We start from the raw sequence: 20134 nt of genomic DNA on the forward strand, positions 1-20134 counted from the left end.
ATTAGAGGAAACTGTAAACCCAAGTAATATAAAGGAAGACACATAAATATCTGGGGTGATAGGGTTGAGGAAAAGGGGTGAAGTTTTAAGGAAACATATTGGCATTATCATAGATTTCGACGGGTTTACTCTCATATCTAAGTTCTCAGCATCATCTGCAATATCATTGAGGATACTCATAGGGTTGCTTACTAAGCTTCGGTAGCAGGTTTCAGCAACCGTAAGGTCATCCACAAATTTCCATCTGTCGGGAAATTCCTTAGCGAGGCTATTGATCATAACAGAAAAAAAAGAGGGGATTACTTGAAGATATTTCTCCATTGAATACTCAAGAAGATGCATGAGGGGCATTCGCAGAGAATAGCAAATCTCTCGTCAGTTCTTGCGAAAAAAAACCTTCATAAAGAAAAAAAAAAGCTACAATAATTGAGTTCCGACGAAATACAATTACTAAAATATATGCATTTGTAAAAAGGAGTGGATACAAATCTAATCAGATTCAAAGGGGGGGAATGGTCAAGATCCATTGTATTGAAGGTTCAGAAGATCCTCAAACGTCATCTGATAAACATCATCTTTGTTTTTCTGCTGCATCGATCTTGCCTTAGATATAATGGAGAGTTGATTAGGATATAATTTATAAAGTCAGGGTTGCCAGTCCAGAAAAAAGGCAAGAGTGCTAACTACCCCCCCCCCCCCTCCTTACTCCCACAATTGGCACACTTGTATATAGTACTTCGTTATTCTACATGTTTTTTTTAATTACAACTATTCTTCAGTATATTTTAAATTGGAATCTACACCACTTTTCGGTTTGTTGATAATGCATAAGTTGATGTTACGGGTCCAACCCAGCAGCTTGGAGCGTAGGAAAGTAGAGATGGAACGTAGGAATGTAGGCTTGGAGATGGTCAAAGATAGAAGCAAACATATACGACAAAATATTACTATTTCTATTATTCTATTCTATAGAAATTCTATTACTATTTCTACTATTCTATTCTATAGAAATATTACCATTTCTTGTGTTTTGTTTTTTACTCGAGGAGCCAGCAATTTTTGGAATTGAGTAGGTGTAGAGTAGTGGTTCCCAACCGATTTTGGGCCATGCCCTTACCTAGACATTCCTAAAACCCTAATGCCCCCTTATGATATTTTAATTTTGTTATTCAAAATTTTCCGTCTATTCACCCGTTTGAAGCTTAAAAGGCCATTAACTTGGTATTTTGTGTCATCTTCTATGAATGTTTTGTCATAGGCAGCACAATAGCGCTGCCTAAGTAAAGATCGATGTGGCACAAGGTATTATTTTTTTTTTGGGAGGGGGGTATTTTTTAGACCAGGGTGATTCGTATAGAAGGAGTTGTCGCAGTCACTTAAAAAAGAGCTCATTCAATTGGAAATTAAAAGGACTAGTACCCTTTTTATAGTCAAAAGTGATTGGAGGGCAACCAGCTCCTTCCCCCAGCCCATCATTTACAACTACAGTTGATTTCCAAGAGTCCCCATACGAAATTTTGTTTATTTGTCTTACTTTCTCTTTGGCCACTCAATTTTACGTGTGCAGAAGTTCTGGAAAAATACCCAGGGGAAATGTTCAGCAGATTTGGAACTGTTTGAGGGTTTTTTCGTGAGGGAGGGGGTATTTTTTATGGAAGAAATTCTCCATGTGGAATCTTCCGCGGGAGAAATTCTCCATTGGATATTGTCCGCGGGAGAAATTCTCGATGGAGGATTTTTTACGGAGAAACTTTCCATTGGAGGGAGAATATTTATATGGAAATTTTTCCACAGACAGGAGGAGGGGGATTTCGGGCATAATTTGAAAAAAGATCAGAAATCAATTAAACAACAGGTATTTTTTCATATTAAAGTAGGCTAAGGAGAATTCTCCGGGCGGAATTGTCCGCAGAAAATTTTCCGGGGAAATTTTCACTGAGGATGGAATTACGTAAGGGGGATTTTTCAGAGAAGTAAATGATTATACACGGGAGGAATTCACCATGGAGGAATTTCTTTTGGGGTGATATTTTCCACGGAAGGAGAAGTCAGATTTCCCAGCATTATTTGAAAACAATCAGAAACTAAATTAAAAACAAAAACTAATTTTCAACTGAAAGTAAGGAGCAACGTAAAACTTAAAATGATACGAAGTTATTCCATATAAGAGAGGAGCAGACCCCTCCTCAAGATATTGCTCTTTACGGTAAGGTTTGACTTTTGGTCCCAATTATTTCAGAGCAACTCGTGAAACACAAGGACCAGTTAAACAGAAAAAGAAGTTTTTTGAAGTGCTAGAAACTTTAGCGTGAAGAACGAGGCATTGAGGAGGTTTGCCCTCGTGTCTGCCTTAGTCTACTGGTAGAAGATTTGGCTAGGTGAGGATCATTAGATCCCTCCCCATCATCATCATCATTTTCTTTTAGATTTTGTTGCTTGAATCTGTATACACAAAATTTAATAGCTGTTTGAATAAATTTTGAAAGTTATGTAACTATTAATGATGATGAGAATACGAGGTATAGTCAACAAGACAAAAGGGCACAAGCCTGCGAGTAAGTCTACTGCAGGGCTCCAAATTTACTAAGGTAATTAAAAGGTGTAATCAGATTTTTCTAGCCCTAGCGATCTTTGATTGTTAAAGCTCATTTGTTGTTAGACTTTGATGAGCTCCTTCAACTCTTTAAATTTGCATACACATTCAATTGACATAGTCTTAAAGGAAATATTTGAAAAGTTCAAGGGAAATTTTGATGCAACATTTCCCCGCTTGATTTTGGCACTAAAATATAATTAGAAAACCAATTATTGTAGCTCATCAGCTAACGACCTTTTTTAGAATCAAAACTTATATTAATTAGTTCAAAAGATGAGCAAACTGCCTGTCAATATATCTCAGTGATTTCCAGTTTTATTTATAAAGATCTTGACAAATGCCAAGAAACATTTAGATATCTCATTTTAGGAGGAAGATAAATTTTTACGTCTCGCCAGTGCAAACAAGTTAATAGCTATTGACGTGGGTTGCTGGAGAATGAAAAGGGGGATAATTATTAAAAATGGCAGGGTTTTGAGCAGCTGCTCTATCAGACTGGTGGTAAGAATACACGGAGCAATTTACTTCGGGGGCAAAAAGCCTGGCAAAAATACCAATGCTTTATAACCTATAGACAGCGTGAAAACCTGGTGACTTCGAGGGAAAGGCTGAAGAAATTCCCTCTTAGGAAAGACGGTGTTTGTTTCTTTTAAATGAGAGCTGAAGGAAAGGGTAACTTTTTTTCCTGTCATCCGCTGAGATCATGGTTGCAGCATCAGCTACAATCTAGTAAAGAGCGAAAAACAACCCAATAGTAAGCGAAATCTTAAAAGTACGTTTTCTAAGAAAATGTCAAGAGAAAACATTTCGGCTGTGATAATTAAAAGTGCGACAAACTTAATTTTTGTAACTTTTCAATAGAGCCGAAAAACAGAAAAAAGTTTGTCAGCTGTGGTCGCTCTGAAGGATGAGACTGATGGAGATAAAGTTAATATACACTAGACCAACTTTTTATACTCTTTTCGTTGGTATAAATTAAACTTAAATATTCCGAGCAAATTCAAAATTATTCCATTTTATGGCATGACTCCTCTTTCCTATAGATAAGATATCCTCTTCCGTCAAAAGTATTCGGAGCGAATTCAAAGTTAACCCATTTTTGGCGTATGTCTCCTTTTTCCTTGACATAAAAGAAGACAAATGCCATTATAGCTCCAGAAGATAATCTTCTTCTGTCAAAACTGACGTATTTCTCTTTTGTATCTTCGTAACGGTACAAGGTAGGACAATTCTGACTGCACCATTCGATTCCTTGTGCTGAGTTTACCCACGAAACATACACAACTCATTTTTGACCAAAATGACATATTTCGCAAAATTATCACAACTGATTTTTTAATAAACACCCATTCCGTATAATTTTTCTTAATCAGATTTAACAAGATAGTAATTTGAAACTTGCAAAACAAATATCTGAGTAAGAAATGATATTAAATGGGAACAAAAAACACTCCATTGGAATTACCATTTTCAAAGAGGGACCCATTTGGACGGAAATCACCATATCTAGTACCTTTTTAATTAGCAAAAGAAATCACCTCGGGGCAAAGTGCGGTGTTCAGGCATTCGGACTGTACACCAATATTTTGGACTGCACCCCTAATATTTTCCCAGAAAGGGGTAAAACGCTGCAAATTCAAATTCTAAGTTACCCAATGGGTGTGTCGTTGTTTAAGCCCCTTTAATGGCGGTTTGCACTTTACCATCTTTAAAAATGATGAAAGTTACGTTGTTACATGGGTAGCATACCTCAGACTGTAACAGTCTGTAATCCATGTAACATGGGTAGGAAAAAGTTATATGGGTAGCATAATTGCTTCGTTTGCACCTTTTTTTTTTCGCTGGGATTAATTTATCGAATCAAAAGTTACAGATAATCACGAGGGGGCTCATAGTAATGAAAATTGACATTTCTATCACCTTTTTAGTCATAAAATAGATCACACTACAATAAAGTGTCATATTCTGCCAAAAGCAGCAATTGTGGTTAAATAGCGCCACAATGCCACAGATGGGGATCCTGAGATAAGCAGTTGACTGAGAACTATTTTATAGCTCTACGGTATAAAAAATCGACCCCTTCCGTAAATCCAATTTACCAACAGCCTCAAGCTTCTATTACGGCTTTCCTATAACTTGTCATTCCACGAACGCTCCAGGCAATAATACTCAGTCGGAACTTCGACTTTCTGAAGTACTTACCTCCACTCCTCCCTTTCTTCCTCTAATAGGATTGGACTCCGGTAAGATTTGACAAAATTTGTGTTATTCACGTATTTAAGAGTTTAACAAGTTCTTTTTTTTTGCATAAATACATGCAAATCAGAATCTTGGGGGTGCAGGGGTTCAATATAGTAAAGGTCTATAAAGAGATCGCTCAGAAATAAACAGTCCATTTGTTCGCTGTTCGATACTCTATCTGAATGTAATAATCATATTCCGTCGGAAATATGGACGGACAAGTCTGTGGAAAATTTGTCTCTGCTAAAATTAATAGGAACATTACTTATTGAAAAAAAATCTGTCTTAGGAGCCTATGGTAAACAAAGATTTTTCTGGCCAATTTTTTTTTTTCGTGTTTTGCAGAAATCAGTCAAGCTAAGTGAATTAAACTACCAGGAACTAATGTTTGAGAAACTTCTAGAAAAAATCGTTCAACTGACCTCCTTTTTTTAAAAATAAAATGAAAGTTTGCCAAAAAAGCCATTAAAAAAAAATAAGGGACAGACAAAGCACGTTTAGGAAATGAAATATAAGCTTTTCTCTTTTTTCCTGTTTTGGATGTGATTTTCACAGGCTATATGAATAATTTACCCTGCATGGTTCCTTGTTGGAAATTAAATAAAAAAAACAAGTTTTTTTAACTGAAAGTAAGGAGCGACATTAAAACTTAAAACGAACAGAAATTATTCCGTATATGAAAAGGACTATCTTCTCCTCAACGCCTCGCTCTTTAGGCTAAAGTTTTTATTGTTTTAAAAAGTAGAGTTGTGACAAAGAGTCAAACTTTAGCGTAAAGAGCGAGGCGTTGAGGAGAGGACAGTCCCTTTCATATACGGAATAATTTCTGTTCGTTTTAAGTTTTAATGTCGCTCCTTACTTTCAGTTTAAAAAACTTGTTTTTTTTATTTAATTTTTGAACGTTTTTGAATAAATGCAGGTTTTGATCTTGGCTCACCGTACATGAATAATTAAAAAAAAATTTCATATTAATTTACTTTTATTTAGTTAAATGGCTTTCTCGAAACTTGTTTAATTTTATTTACGAACGTTTTTATTAGTAATAAATATACGTATATGAAAGAGACTGTTCCCTCCTCAACGCCTTGCTCTTTAAGCTAAAGTTTTTTATTGTTTTAAAAAATAAAGTTGTGAGACAGAGTCAAACTTTAGCGTAAAGAGCGAGGCGTTGAGGAGGGGACAGTCCCTTTCATATACGGAATAATTTCTGTTCGTTTTAAGTTTTAATGTCGCTCCTTACTTTCAGTTTAAAAAACTTGTTTGTTTTATTAAATTTTTGAACGTTTTTGAATAAATGCAGGTTTTGATCTTGGCTCACCGTACATGAATAATTAAAACAAAATTTTCATATTAATTTACTTTTATTTAGTTAAATGGCTTTCTCGAAACTTGTTTAATTTTATTTACGAACGTTTTTATTAGTAATAAATATACGTAACTTACGAATTAACTTACGTAGCGAACTTCTATATTCATATATTTTTAATTTGTTTATTAGGGGGTTCGCCCCCTAGTCAATACCTTGCTCTTTAAGCGAAAATTCGAATTTTGTTCCAATTCTTTAAAAATGACCGCTTAATCACAAAGGCCGTTAATTAGAATAAATAGCTCTTATGAAAGTACTAAAAAATCTTTGGCTTAAAGAGCGAGGTATTGACTACGGGGTGAACCCAATAATATATATATAATATTTTCTGTTCGTTTGAAGTTTCGATGTTGCTGCTATTGCAGTTGAAATACTTGTTTTTTTATATTAAATTTCTGATCTTTTTTTAAATAATGCTGGGAAGTCCGGCGTCCCCTTTATAGCAATGTCCCTTCCCCCATGAAAAAATCCTTCATGGAAAGATCCTCCCACACAACCCCCCCCCCCCCCCTCTCCCCCCCAACCCGGCAAAAAATCCCCTGAAAACGTCTGTATACTTCCAAAAAACCAATACTATATGTTAACATTGGGTAAAATTCATAAGTTTCAGCCCTCCCCCCGGGAATTTACGGGGGATTAAGTCATCCTAAAAGACATACTTATTATATTTTCGAACATGCTGAACAAAATGGCTCTCTCAAAATTTTGATCAGGTGACTTTGGGAAAAAAATGAACGTGGGAGGAAGCCTAGTTGCCCTCCATTTTTTTTTGGTCACTTAAAAAGGGCACTAGAACTTTTAATTTCCATTCCAATGAGCCCTCCCACGATTTCTAGGACCACTGGATCGATACGATCACCCCTGGGAAAAAAAAAAAACAAATAAACACGCACCCGTGATCTCTCTTCTGGCAAAAAATGCAAAATTCCACATTTTTGCAGGTGGGAGCTTGAAACCTCTACAGTAGGGTTCTCTGATACGCTGAATATGATGCTTTGATTTTCATTAAGCTTCTATCACTTTTAAGGCGTCGTTCCTCCTTTTTTCGAAAATAAACCAAATTTTCTCAGGTGCCTAACTTTTGATAGTTAAGATTAAACGTGATGAAACCTATATATTTGAAATCAGCATTAAAATACTATTATTTTTATGTATCTATTTGTATCAAAATACTGTTTTCTAGAGTTTCGGTTACTATTGAGCCGGGTCGCTCCTTACTTACAGTTCGTTACCACGAACTGTTTGATAAAGTCAATGGCTTTAATTTGCGTTGACAAAAAAAAAATTATGTTGAGATTTAACATAGAAAAAATTGGGTAATCATGGACAAGAATAAATAAAACCAAACAATAATATATTTCAAATAAGCATTATATAATATTTATATATATAATTATATATAATATATATATATTATATATACTTCAATATAATATATAATATTGCACAACATTTTCAATGCAACAAACAATTTTCAAATAAATTATGTTTGGTTTTGTATTTATATTTATACTTCCTGAAAATAACTGAGAGTTTTATTTACCTAGCTCAACTGCTTTTTAAACATTTTAGAAATATTGTACTCGTATGACAAATACAACAGCAAATAAAGTTTGTCTGCAAAATATTGATCTTATTTTATCCCTAAAGGTAGTAAGAAAGGCAATATCCAGAGGGGGGGTGTTAGGGAGTTTGAACATCCCCCCTCGAAATGTTTGTCTGAGTCGTAAAAATGTAACAAAAATGGATATAAACAAACTTTTTATGCATTTTTTGAGTTTTTTTTGTGTAACCCCCCCCCCCAAATAAAATCCTTGATTAAAACATTCCCCCCCCCAAAAAAAAGTCTTGGGTACGGCCTTGGTAGCAAGTATCTATAGTGATCAAACTGTTTTTTTTCTATTTCATATTTTTACAAAAACATTTCAATACTATCCAATTATTTGAATAGTTAGATCTCTTTGTAATATTTGATGATAACAGAATTTATGTTGGCACACTGAGGAGGGGGGAGGAAGGGAACTGGTTCTCCTCTGTAGAGTTGTAAAAGTCTCATCGAAATATCAGGGAGTTCCGCAAGTTCTATTTATTTTAGTATTAACATGAGTACATGAGACTCTTATGGGAGCACGGGTATAAGACAGAAATGAAGTTGTGGTAGCCTACCTTGGGTAAACAAATCGCTTTCTGCACAGTTTTTTCTAATATGTTAGAGAAAGTAATTGATCTAAGTAAATAAAAGTCTCAGAGAGATCCGCGAAATTAGTAATTGAGCTTATTCCTTTAAAAAATAGACGGAAGTTGGTCTGAAAATCCATTTCTGAAATAAGGAATAGACACAGTACGTTCAGGAACGAAATATTTGTTTTCCCTTTTCACTGTTTTTATAAACTACTCTAGCTTTTGGCCAGTTTCACAACACCCCTCCCCCCCCTATGTGTCTATACCTGATAAAGGACTTTTCTCATAGCCCGATCAGCAAAATTAGGTCTTTTTAGGAAGAACTGGAGTGCAAGACTTTGATGAAAGTCTGTGTAACGAATTCAGGAACATAAACACAAGTCATTTTTGTCATTCAGTAGTATTGACCAGCATTTTTTGTCGGATTCCAAGAAATATTTAGATGAAAATTTAATCTGCAATGTAGACCTAGGTTAACTTGGCAAACCCTTGGCAAGTTAAGTAGGGTATTAAGCTTTAAGCTGATAAGCCCCAGGGTTGCCGCCCTGGGAAAAATCACTAGATTTTAATGATTGTTTGTTTGATTTAATGATTTTTTCGATAATCTTGTGATTTATATGCTGATTTAGGATTTTTTTTTTTTTTTTCTTTTGGCAATATAAAAAATCACTAGATATTGTGACAAATCACAAGGGGTGGCAGCCTAGACAAGCCTCCTGTGGACCGATTTTTTTCTTACTCTTTACATTTTAAAGCACCCAGAAAGATACGTATCTAACATTTCAGGGTCAAGTAAAGTCGCAAAATAATAGATGGCATTGTTATTATTTTTTTACACAAGCATTAGTTTCTACTCTTATACGTTTCTCACACTCTTTGGGTTAAGCTATATTATTTTAACACTTTTAACTTTGGGGAAGGATTAAGTCTTAAAGATACGCCATAGCATGCCACCAATTTATAAGCTTTTAAGGTGTGGCAAAGTATTTTCTAGCATGGTTTGCAGTGACAGCTGTAATCTAGTAAAGAACGATCCACAGCCCATAGTCACGAAAACTTTAAAAACACGTTTAAAAAAAGGCAAATTGGCAAAAAATCACCATTTGTGGCTGATTCAGAAATAGCAACTATTATTTACATTAGTCTTAAGCAAAAAATCAACAAAAATGGCATCAGGTCGAAACAAAAAGTAAACCATTGGAATCACCATAGCCGAAAACCCTTTATAGGAAACTTACGCCCACCACCTTTAACAACAAGAAAAATTACTATCTTTAAAACAATTTTAGATTATATAATTGGCAGATTCAAGGTTGACATTCAACAATATAAAAAGAAGTCCTATAAAAGCGTCACTGAAAACAGAGCAGGTCTTGTTTTATAAGAAATCATGCCAAAAGTTTTATTTCGCTCTAAACTTTGTTATTTTATAGAACCTGTATAGATAAATCAATCAAGTTTATATAACATATAAGCTCATAAAGTCTTTATAGGACACAATTAAAAGATTATATAACAAGCGTTAGTTTCCTAAATATAATTGTGCTCAGTTTCATTGCGCAATAAGAACAGTCTTGTTCTAACAATTTTCATGTAAAGAGGGTTTACAATTCTAATGACGGGAACCATTTCCCTTCCTTCACCCAGCTCAATGTGCCAATGCAAGCTCTGTCGTCATCAAATATTATAAGGAGATCTAACTATCCAAAATACTGTGACAAAATCAAAGAAGCAAATCTTGAAAACAACTGGTCCATGACCGGAAGGAAAAAAGAGAAAGAAGAAGAATCTAACAAGTATTTAGCTAGTATTCAGTTGCTTCTGTGTTGTTAAGATGAGTAGCTCGGGTAGTTGTATAGATAGGGTAATCGTTGTTACTCTGATCGAAGAAGGAGAATAACCAAACGAATACTTCCTCTGTAAACAGTTGTTTCTGTGTTATTGAGGTCGAAGGAGAAGAGCAACCAAACGAATACTTTGCCTGCTACAGTTGCTTTTCATTGTTGAGAGAAGTAGCTCATTGATTGTATATTCCATACATAGGGTAGTTGTTGTTACTATGATCGAAGAAGAAGAACAACCAAACGAATATTTCACCTGCATATAGTTGCTTCTTTGCTGTTGAGAGAAGTGGCTCATTGATTGTGTATTGTATACATAAGGTAATTGCTACTGTGGTCGCAGAAGAAGAACAACCAAACGAATATTTCCTCTGTAAACAGCTGCCACTGTGTTGTTGAGGTCGAAGAAGAATAAGAACCAAACGAATACTTCGCCTGCATATAGTTTTTTCTGCGTTGTTGAGAGAAGTAGCTCATTGCCTGCATATTCAATAAACAGGGTGGTTGTAACTATGGTCAAAGAAGAACAACCAAACGAACATTTCGTCTGCATACAATTACTTCTGTGTTGCTGGGGTCAAAGAAGAAGAACAACCAAACAAATGTTTCACTTGCATACAGTTGCTTCTGTGTTGTTGAGAGGAGTGGCTTATTGACTGTATATCTTATACATAGGGTAATTGTTACTATGTCGAAGAAGAAGAACAACCCTTGCCCTGAGGGCTGTGGGGGAATGTCATCCTCAAAAAAATTATTTCCGGACTTTTTAACTACTTCGAACTAAATGGCTATCTCAAAATTTTGATTGGATGTGTTTGGGGAAATGGTGGGTGTGAGACGGCTGTTAGTTGCCCTCCAATCACTTTCGACTATTAAAAAGGGCACAAAACCTTCTAATTTCCAATCGAATCAGCCCTTTTTGAAGTTTCTACAACATTGCTATCTATAAAAACATTATATGCCCCCAGGGCATAACTTACAACCCTTGCCCTGAGGGCTCTCTTATCATCCTCAAAGACCTAATTTCCAAAACTTTCAACTACGTGGAACAAAATGGCTATCTAAAAATTTTCATTGGATGTGTTTGGGGAAGAGGTCGGCGTGAGAAGGGGGTTAGTTGCCCTTCAATCACTTTTGAATATTAAAAAGGGCACTAGCCCATTGGATTTCCAATCGAATGAGCTCTTTTTCGAATCTCTAGGACAAAGCTTTCAATAAAAACTTTATATGCCCCCAGGGCATAAATTACAACCCTTACCCTGAGGGCTGTGGGGTGAGTGTAAACATCAAAGATATAATTTCCGAATCTTTCAACTACTTTGAACGAAATGGCTATCTCAAGATTTTTATTGGATTTGTCTGAATAAACGGTGAGCGTTGAAGGGGTGTTAGTTGCCTTCCAATCACTTTCGACTATTAAAAAGGGAACTAGCCATTTGAATTTTCAATCAAATGAGCCCTTTTTGAAGTTTCTACCACAAAACTTTCAATAAGAACCTTATATGCTCCCAAAGCATAACTTACAACACTTAACCTGAGGGCTGTGAGGGGAATATCATCCTCAAAGACATAATTTCCTGAAATTTGAAGTCTGTTGGAAAAAATGACTGTCTCATTGTTTTCATGCGATGTGTTTGGATAAATGGTGGAAATGGAAGGGGTATTACTTTCCTTCCAATCACTTTTAATTATTATAAAGGGTATTAGCCATTTGAGTTTCAAGTCATATGAATTTTTTTTGATGTTTTTACGACAGAGCCTTGTATAAAAAGCTTCTATGTTCTCAGGGCATAACTGACAACCCTTGCCCTGAGGGCTGTGGGGGGTGGGGGAGGGTTCATCCTTAAAGACTTATTTTCCAAAACTTTCAACTACGTTGAACAAAATTTCTATATCAAAATTCTGATGGTCTATATCTAGAAAAGTGGTAGGCGTGAGAGGGGGTTAGTTACCCTTTAATCACTTCTAACAATCATAATGAGTACTAACCCTTTGACTTTTCAATCAATTAAGCCCTTTTCGAACCTTCTGAGACAAAACTTTAAATGAAAAGATTAAACGTCCCTATGCAGCAACGTACTAGCCTTTTCCTGAGGGCTGTGGGGGGAGTATCCTCCTGAAAAACATGATTTCTATCTGGAAATCAAATACGCTGAACAAAATGGCTAACTCAATTTTGATTGGATGTCTTTGAGGAAATGGTGGGCGTGGAAGGGGTGTTAGTTGCCTTCCAATCGCTTTTGACTATTAAAAAGGGCACTAGCCATTCCAATTTCCAATCGAATGAGCTCTTTTCGAAGTTTCTACGACAACTCCTTCGAAACGAAGTGCCCTGGTATGGAAAAAATAATTCGATACGAAATCCCCCAAAAGTGTTTGGGGGAATGTTGGGAGTGAGAGGGGTTAGTTGCCTTCCAATTACTTTCAACTATTAAAAAGGGCACTAGCCCTTCCAATTTCCAATCGATTGAGCCTTTTTTCAAGTTTCTATGACGACACTTTCCATAAAAACCTTATATGCCCCCAGGGCATAACACAACCCTTGTCCTGAAGACTGTGGTGGGAGTGCCCAGCTCAAAAATATAATTTCTGGACCTTTCATCTGCGTTGAACAAAATGGCTATCTCAAAATTTTGACTGGATGTGTTTGGGGAAATACTGGGCTTGGAAGGGGTGTTAGTGTCCCTCCAATGACTTTCGACTATTAGAAAGGGCACTAGCCATTTCAATTTCCAATCGTATGAGCCCTTTTTGAAGTTTTTATGACAACGCATTCTAAAAAACCATATATGCCCCCCGGACACAACTTACAACCCTTGCCCTTAGGGCTTGGGGGGGACTGTCATCCTCAAAGACCTAGTTTCCAGAACTTTCAACTACATGAACTAAATGGCTATCTCAAAATTTTGATTGGATGTGTTTGAGGAAAAGGTGGGCGTGAGAGTGGGGCGAGTTGCCCTCCAATCACTTTCGACTATTAAAAAGGGCACTAGCCCTTTGAATTTCCAATAGAATGAGCCTTTTTTGAAGTTTCTATGACAACGCTTTTTATAAAAATCTTATATTCCCCCAGGGCATAACTTACAACCCTTGCCCTGAGGGATGTGGGGGAGTGTCCTCTTCAAAAACATCATTTCCATCTGGAAATCAACTACGCTGAAGAAAATGGCTATCTAAAAATTTTGATTGGAAGTGTTTGGGGAAATGGTGAGCGTGGAAGGGGTGTTAGTTGCCTTCCAGTCACTTTCGACTATTAAAAAGGGCACTAGCCATTCCAATTTCCAATCGAATGAGCCCTTTTCAAAGTTTCTATGATAACTCCTTCGATACGAAGTGCCCTGGTCTAAAAATAAATAAATAATACATTGTGCCAACATCGTTCTTTACTTAGGCAGCGCGATTGCACTGCCTATGATAACCTATTTAGAGTCACTCAAATCTGAAATTACATTTTTAGAGTTTTATTTCTAAAAAAAAATGAATTCAGATATTACGGTGAGGAAAGAGCTCTTCATTACACCTGAACACCCTTCAGAAAAAATGTCCTAATGTGCTCTGGTTACTTCCTCCACATAACACCAAGCAGCTCTGTTAAAATAGGATGCGTCTCTACAAGCAGCTGGTTTTGTATTAAATCAGGAGTTAAGCAGGGTTGTGTTCTATCCCCCTTTACATGGATTATTTTGATGGACTTTGTCTTAATGGAGCACAGGAAAGGCATTGGGAGATCACGGAATCAAATGGGGGGGGGGGGCAATTCTCCTGGACTTAGATTGTGCTGACGATTTAAGCATCCTAGATGAAAGTGTGAGTAAAATGAATGAACTTTTAGAGGTGTTGCGAGTTGACGGTGCTAGAATAGGTTTGAAAATTAATGTTAAGAAGACTAAGTCACTAAGGCTAGGAATAAGTGAAGATGAAAAGGTGATGTTGAGTAACGAAAAGATGGATCTTTTGGGCAGTTCACTTATCTTGGCGGTATTATTAGTAAAGAAGGTGGGAGCAGTGAAGATGCTAAAAGTAGAATAGCCAAGGCTCAGGGTGTTTTTTCACACATAAAAAAAGTTTGGAAGAATAGGAAGATAAGTCTGCAAACCAAGATTAGAATATTGGAAGCTACAGTGATGACAGTGGTCAAATATGGTTCTGAAGCATGGGCGCTCCGAAAAGCGGAGGAAGATTTGCTAGATGTTTTCCAGAGAAATTGCCTACAGATTGTTTTGGGTAATTGACTGACTGACCATATTTCAAACAGTAGGCTGTACGAAAAATGAAACGAAAAATTAAATACCGCTTTCAAGGGCTATAATGAAAGAAAGGTTGAGGTGGCTAGGGCACGTTGTGCGGATGAAGGATGACAGATTGGCGAAAATTGTCCTTTTCGGCCAACCGTCTAGGGCTAAACGGAAAGCAGCTCGTCCTCGCCTGGGGTGGGAGGACGTCACAAAAAAAAAGATTTGGAGGAAATGGGAACTTCCTGGGAGGATGTAAAAAGAGAGGCTTTGAATAGATTAGGATGGAGGAGGAGCGTGCGTAGCTGTGTCGGCCTCAGGCGGCTTGGTGCTGCGGTGAGTTGTTAATAGTAGTAGTAGTCTCTACAACTATTTTTCTGTAGTTAAGGCCAAATCCGACCCAAGAGGAAGACTCAATCTTAGGGTAAAAGATCGTCTCAGCAAGGATCTGAATATAAGTGACACAGGATTATATAAACCCCATTTCTTTTACCAGTAAATTCCCCATTTAGGTGACCGAAGGTACCAAGCGTTTTATGCCGTCCACGAGCCAACAGGAACCGGAGTCGATTAAATAATACAAATCATAGACGTAAAGCTTTTCTCTTTTTGGGGGGGAGGGGAGTGGCTCAAACCTAAAACCATTGCTGTTTTTGGAAGTTCCGGAGTAAATACCGAAGTGCTTGGCTGCAAGTTTCACCCATGGGGTATTGAACCCTAACCCTTCTCCATATCCTGCGCCTATGGTAGAGATGGATGCTGCAAGGTCTACCTTGAGAGAATGAAGTTTGAACTTTGCAAAAAGAATAAAAAAAATTCACCCTTAATTTATATATTAACTGTAATTATATATTATTTCGTTCATTATTCATTAATAAAACTCTTTATTTTGAGCCAACTTTGTATAAACATATACCGGTAATAGCTCACAAACAATAGAACAAACCAGTAGCAACGGGCCTGGATCGATTTTTTCCTTTCGATGCCTTTTTTTACGTGGCGACCGTTTATTTAGTCTATCCATAATTAATCAAATACTAACAACAAAAAGTTTATATTTCGATAACGAGTCTCAGTAAATTATACATAATTATGTTGTCTTGAAAAGCTCCTTTCTAATAGAAGGGTTATTTCTTTGTGTACGCAATTTTCAAAAATAAAAGGAAAAGTAAAGGTTAGGAAGGAGCTGTCCCCATCAAGGACGTCTTGGACTAGAAAAGTTACTAGCGTATGTCTTTATTTCGAACGCTAAGAAGTTTTGGAGGGGAATAAAAAAAAATCTAATTCAATAAAGAAAAATAGCGAATCTTGGCATTTCGGAAGAACAAACGAACCGAAAGGCCCCTGTCCTACGTAGATACCTAGGCGAGAAATAATAAATGCTCTCTCAAAATCCAGTTTAAAGAGTTTGTCGGAATTCGCTCACTTTAAAGCGCACTAATGCATGATCCGGCCATCGTAACTGTTGACTCTAACTCTTACAAGCACAGTTAATAGCGTAGGGTTTTATTTCGAATGGTAAGAAGTTTTGGGGCGAGTAAAAAATATAGAAAAAAGATAAATAAAGGATAATAGCAAATCTTGACATTTCGGAAGGTAAATCGGACCGAAAGACCCATACCCCTCCATCGTAGGTACCAAAGCGAGAAATAATAATTGCTCCCCCAAAATTCAGTTCTAAGAGTTTGTTGGAGTTCACTCACTTTAATGCTCGCTAATACATGACCAGGCTAACACAACGGTTGGTTTTTAACTTCTTCAAGACCAAGGGACTTGTTTGTCTCTCTCCCCTTGAAACACTTTTCAAACTTCGAGTTAGCCTTGCATGATAAAATTCACAATGGCAACACTGCCTGGAAAAATTTTACTTCTTAAGGGGCTGTATAACTTGTATTATTGAACTTATTTGACAATTATTTAAATTCACAATTGGTTAAATTTATGTGAATGCAGGTGACTAAATTTCATTCTTCTGAAGGTGTATGACGCAATTATTTAAAACTTGATCCAACCTCGAACAGGGATCACCTGAATTAGAGACTCGATACAAAAGAGGTTTCGAGAACGAGCTGAGTTCCAGCATAGCTAAAGCTCGAATATCATCCGACGATTCGACTCAACAGCAAGTCGATCCAAGTAAACTTTGAACGGGCGAATCATCTTCAACCACAGTATACTACTATCAGAATCTTTCAAAACGAATTAGAGCTCTTGCAAGATTTATTAAAGGTATCAACGATTCAAAGCTGGGTCTCAGGGGTAGCTCTAGTCCCAACCATAAGGGGTCGGGATATCTTGCGCCAAATTTAGATTATGAAAGAAAATTCCACACCATCCATTGGATGGAAAAAACTGAGGACGTTCTCACACTGAAAAAACCAAATTTTGTCCGAGAGTTTTTTTTTAATTTCAAGAGTATTAAATTTCCGAAATGGTAAACATAAAGAAATCCCAAAGTGAATCCAAATTCATTTCTTTTTAAAATAAAGTTTAAAAATCTAAGAATTTTTTTTTAATTTTTTCTCGATGGAAAATTATTTCTTTTGTCATTTTTGGGGTTCTATTCCTAACAACATGAGAAGCCCTTAGCTTTTTCTATTTACAAGGATGTTCCACAGAAGTGATACTCCCCCTAAGTATGTATCCCATGTCTAGCCCTCTTAAATTGGGTTTACAGAAAATAGGTTTAGATAGAATAGAATATAGACAACGGTGCCTATAACCATACCTGTATCAAAAAGCAAAATATCTTGGAAGGACATTTTGTCTACAAACTATTATATTTTGTAAACTATCTATTCATAAGTCTTAAAACGAAAACAAATTTTTTACTTTCAACGCTATTGCTACTGATTTTACAGGGAATAAATTTGAAAGGGGAGACTAAGTAAAGGCAAGCATGAAAGGTATAGGACCTCGCCCCCAGTTCCTCCCCCCCCCCCCAAAAAAAAAATTATATTTTACGATTTCCCGTAATTTCTAATATTCCTTGTTTATTTCGTCAATGTCTTTGCTGTTTTTTTTTGTTTTTTTTTTCATGGCAGAACATCGCTGGTTTTAATTTAACATAAAGAAATAAAACCATTTGTTAGTGATATTTTTGTTAAAAGATAGAAGCCAAGTGATAACACAGCCTTCCTCTCGTGAGTTCTTACATTTTCCATTAGATTCGTCTATTTTGGCAATTTTTCCCCATTTTCACGGAAAAAAGCCAATTGTCATAATTTGATATGAAGAAATAAAAATGTACTACGAATATATCTAAGAAATGTGAGGACATGCGAAAACATTCAATTCTTCTGATGATTTATCATATTCTCCATTTAATCTCTATTTTTATAGTTTTGTTTATTTCTTTTTATTATCACAGAGAGAGACTTCCTTTTTAATTAAATATAAAGCAATACAAAAATTACTGATATTTTTGTGAAAATATAGAGGATAAGAGAAAGTACTGCAAGATACGTTCTAATCCTTTGGCAACCAAAACGCCACCAAAGCAATAAAAATATATCTTAACAATATTTTTGTGAAAATGTAGAGGATAAGAGAAAGTACAGCTAGATAAATTCTAATCCTTTGGCCACCAAAGCAATAAAAATATATATTACCGAAATTTTTGTGAAAATGTAGAGGAAAAGAGAAAGTACAACAAGATAAATTCTAATCTTTGGCCACCAAAACGCCACCAAAGCAATAAAAAAATATATATTACCGATATTTTTGTAAAAATGTAGAGAATAAGAGAAAGTACTGCAAGATACGTTCTAATCCTTTGGCCACCAAAACGCCACCAAAGCAATAAAAATATATATTAACAATATTTTTGTGAAAATGTAGAGGATAAGAGAAAGTACAGCTAGATAAATTCTAATCCTTTGGCCACCAAAGCAATAAAAATATATATTACCGAAATTTTTGTGAAAATGTAGAGGAAAAGAGAAAGTACAACAAGATAAATTCTAATCTTTGGCCACCAAAACGCCACCAAAGCAATAAAAAAATATATATTACCTATATTTTTGTAAAAATGTAGAGAATAAGAGAAAGTACTGCAAGATACGTTCTAATCCTTTGGCCACCAAAACGCCACCAAAGCAATAAAAATATATATTAACAATATTTTTGTGAAAATGTAGAGGATAAGAGAAAGTACAGCTAGATAAATTCTAATCCTTTGGCCACCAAAGCAATAAAAATATATATTACCGAAATTTTTGTGAAATTGTAGAGGAAAAGAGAAAGTACAACAAGATAAATTCTAATCTTTGGCCACCAAAACGCCACCAAAGCAATAAAAAAATATATATTACCGATATTTTTGTAAAAATGTAGAGAATAAGAGAAAGTACTGCAAGATACGTTCTAATCCTTTGGCCACCAAAACGCCACCAAAGCAATAAAAATATATATTAACAATATTTTTGTGAAAATGTAGAGGATAAGAGAAAGTACAGCTAGATAAATTCTAATCCTTTGTCCACCAAAGCAATAAAAATATATATTACCGAAATTTTTGTTAAAATGTAGAGGAAAAGAGAAAGTACAACAAGATAAATTCTAATCTTTGGCCACCAAAACGCCACCAAAGCAATAAAAAAATATATATTACCGATATTTTTGTAAAAATGTAGAGAATAAGAGAAAGTACTGCAAGATACGTTCTAATCCTTTGGCCACCAAAACGCCACCAAAGCAATAAAAATATATATTAACAATATTTTTGTGAAAATGTAGAGGATAAGAGAAAGTACAGCTAGATAAATTCTAATCCTTTGGCCACCAAAGCAATAAAAATATCTATTACCGAAATTTTTGTGAAAATGTAGAGGAAAAGAGAAAGTACAACAAGATAAATTCTAATCTTTGGCCACCAAAACGCCACCAAAGCAATAAAAAAATATATATTACCGATATTTTTGTAAAAATGTAGAGAATAAGAGAAAGTACAGCAAGATAGATTCTAATCCTTTGGCCACCAAAACGTCTCGTCATGTACTCAGGTAATGTGTAAACACCACTTGCTATATATACAGGAAGAAAAATCCAACCAAGCAGCTGAAGAAGCACAATACTCTAAATTAAAAAGAAATTAAAAATAAGTTTTGTTCAAATAATAATAACCAGTTATATTTAAAACACATAATTACAACTATAGTATAGTTGTAAATATAACTACAGCTAATGGTCATAATTACAGCTTAATGACATTATTTGGGGAGAATCTAATTTACATTATTGTGAAATAAATCATAGTTAAATTATAATGCTTATAATTACAATCAGAGCCAATGGGACTTCGGGTAGGACCCTTTAAAGGGGGGGGGTGATCGGGACAAGCTACCCTAAGCGCTGTGGCTGAGGGACACCGTGGCCGGGGAACACCGCGGCTGTTGCTCCTGGGGCTTTTTTGTTTATATTTGAGTCGGGAGGGCTGTCGCAACTAATTCTGCACTGGGCACCACTAACCCTAGGAATTGACCTGGTTTCAGGCATGGGCAAATGTATTTTTAGGCGGTGTCAAGCTCCAGAAGGGGGAGGCAAAAAGTTTTCAAAAGAGCTAACATATAGTAAATTGTGCAGAAATTAGGCGTGTAGTGGTTAAAGATCATGAGATTTTGGATCAATATCATAAGATCATGAGATTTTGGGAGAAGAGAAGGACCATAAGAATAAC

The 20134-nt window shown here is 35.8% G+C and overlaps 1 protein-coding gene across 1 annotated transcript in view; it reads right to left on the minus strand.

Moving 5' to 3' along the window:
* The window catches only part of LOC148939551 (sodium/mannose cotransporter SLC5A10-like), a 200568-nt gene that overhangs the window by 135424 nt on the left and 45010 nt on the right, over positions 1 to 20134 (minus strand). The window contains exon 4 of the mRNA XM_089107078.1: positions 19369 to 19533. Coding sequence (XP_088963204.1) covers positions 19369 to 19533 — 165 coding nt within the window. The remainder of the gene's footprint in view (positions 1 to 19368; positions 19534 to 20134) is intronic.

The sequence above is a fragment of the Artemia sp. Qi Xiang Cuo genome, chromosome 21 (genome assembly GCF_049724085.1).
Source record: "Artemia sp. Qi Xiang Cuo chromosome 21, ASM4972408v1, whole genome shotgun sequence".
NCBI classification, from domain to species: domain Eukaryota; kingdom Metazoa; phylum Arthropoda; class Branchiopoda; order Anostraca; family Artemiidae; genus Artemia; species Artemia sp. Qi Xiang Cuo.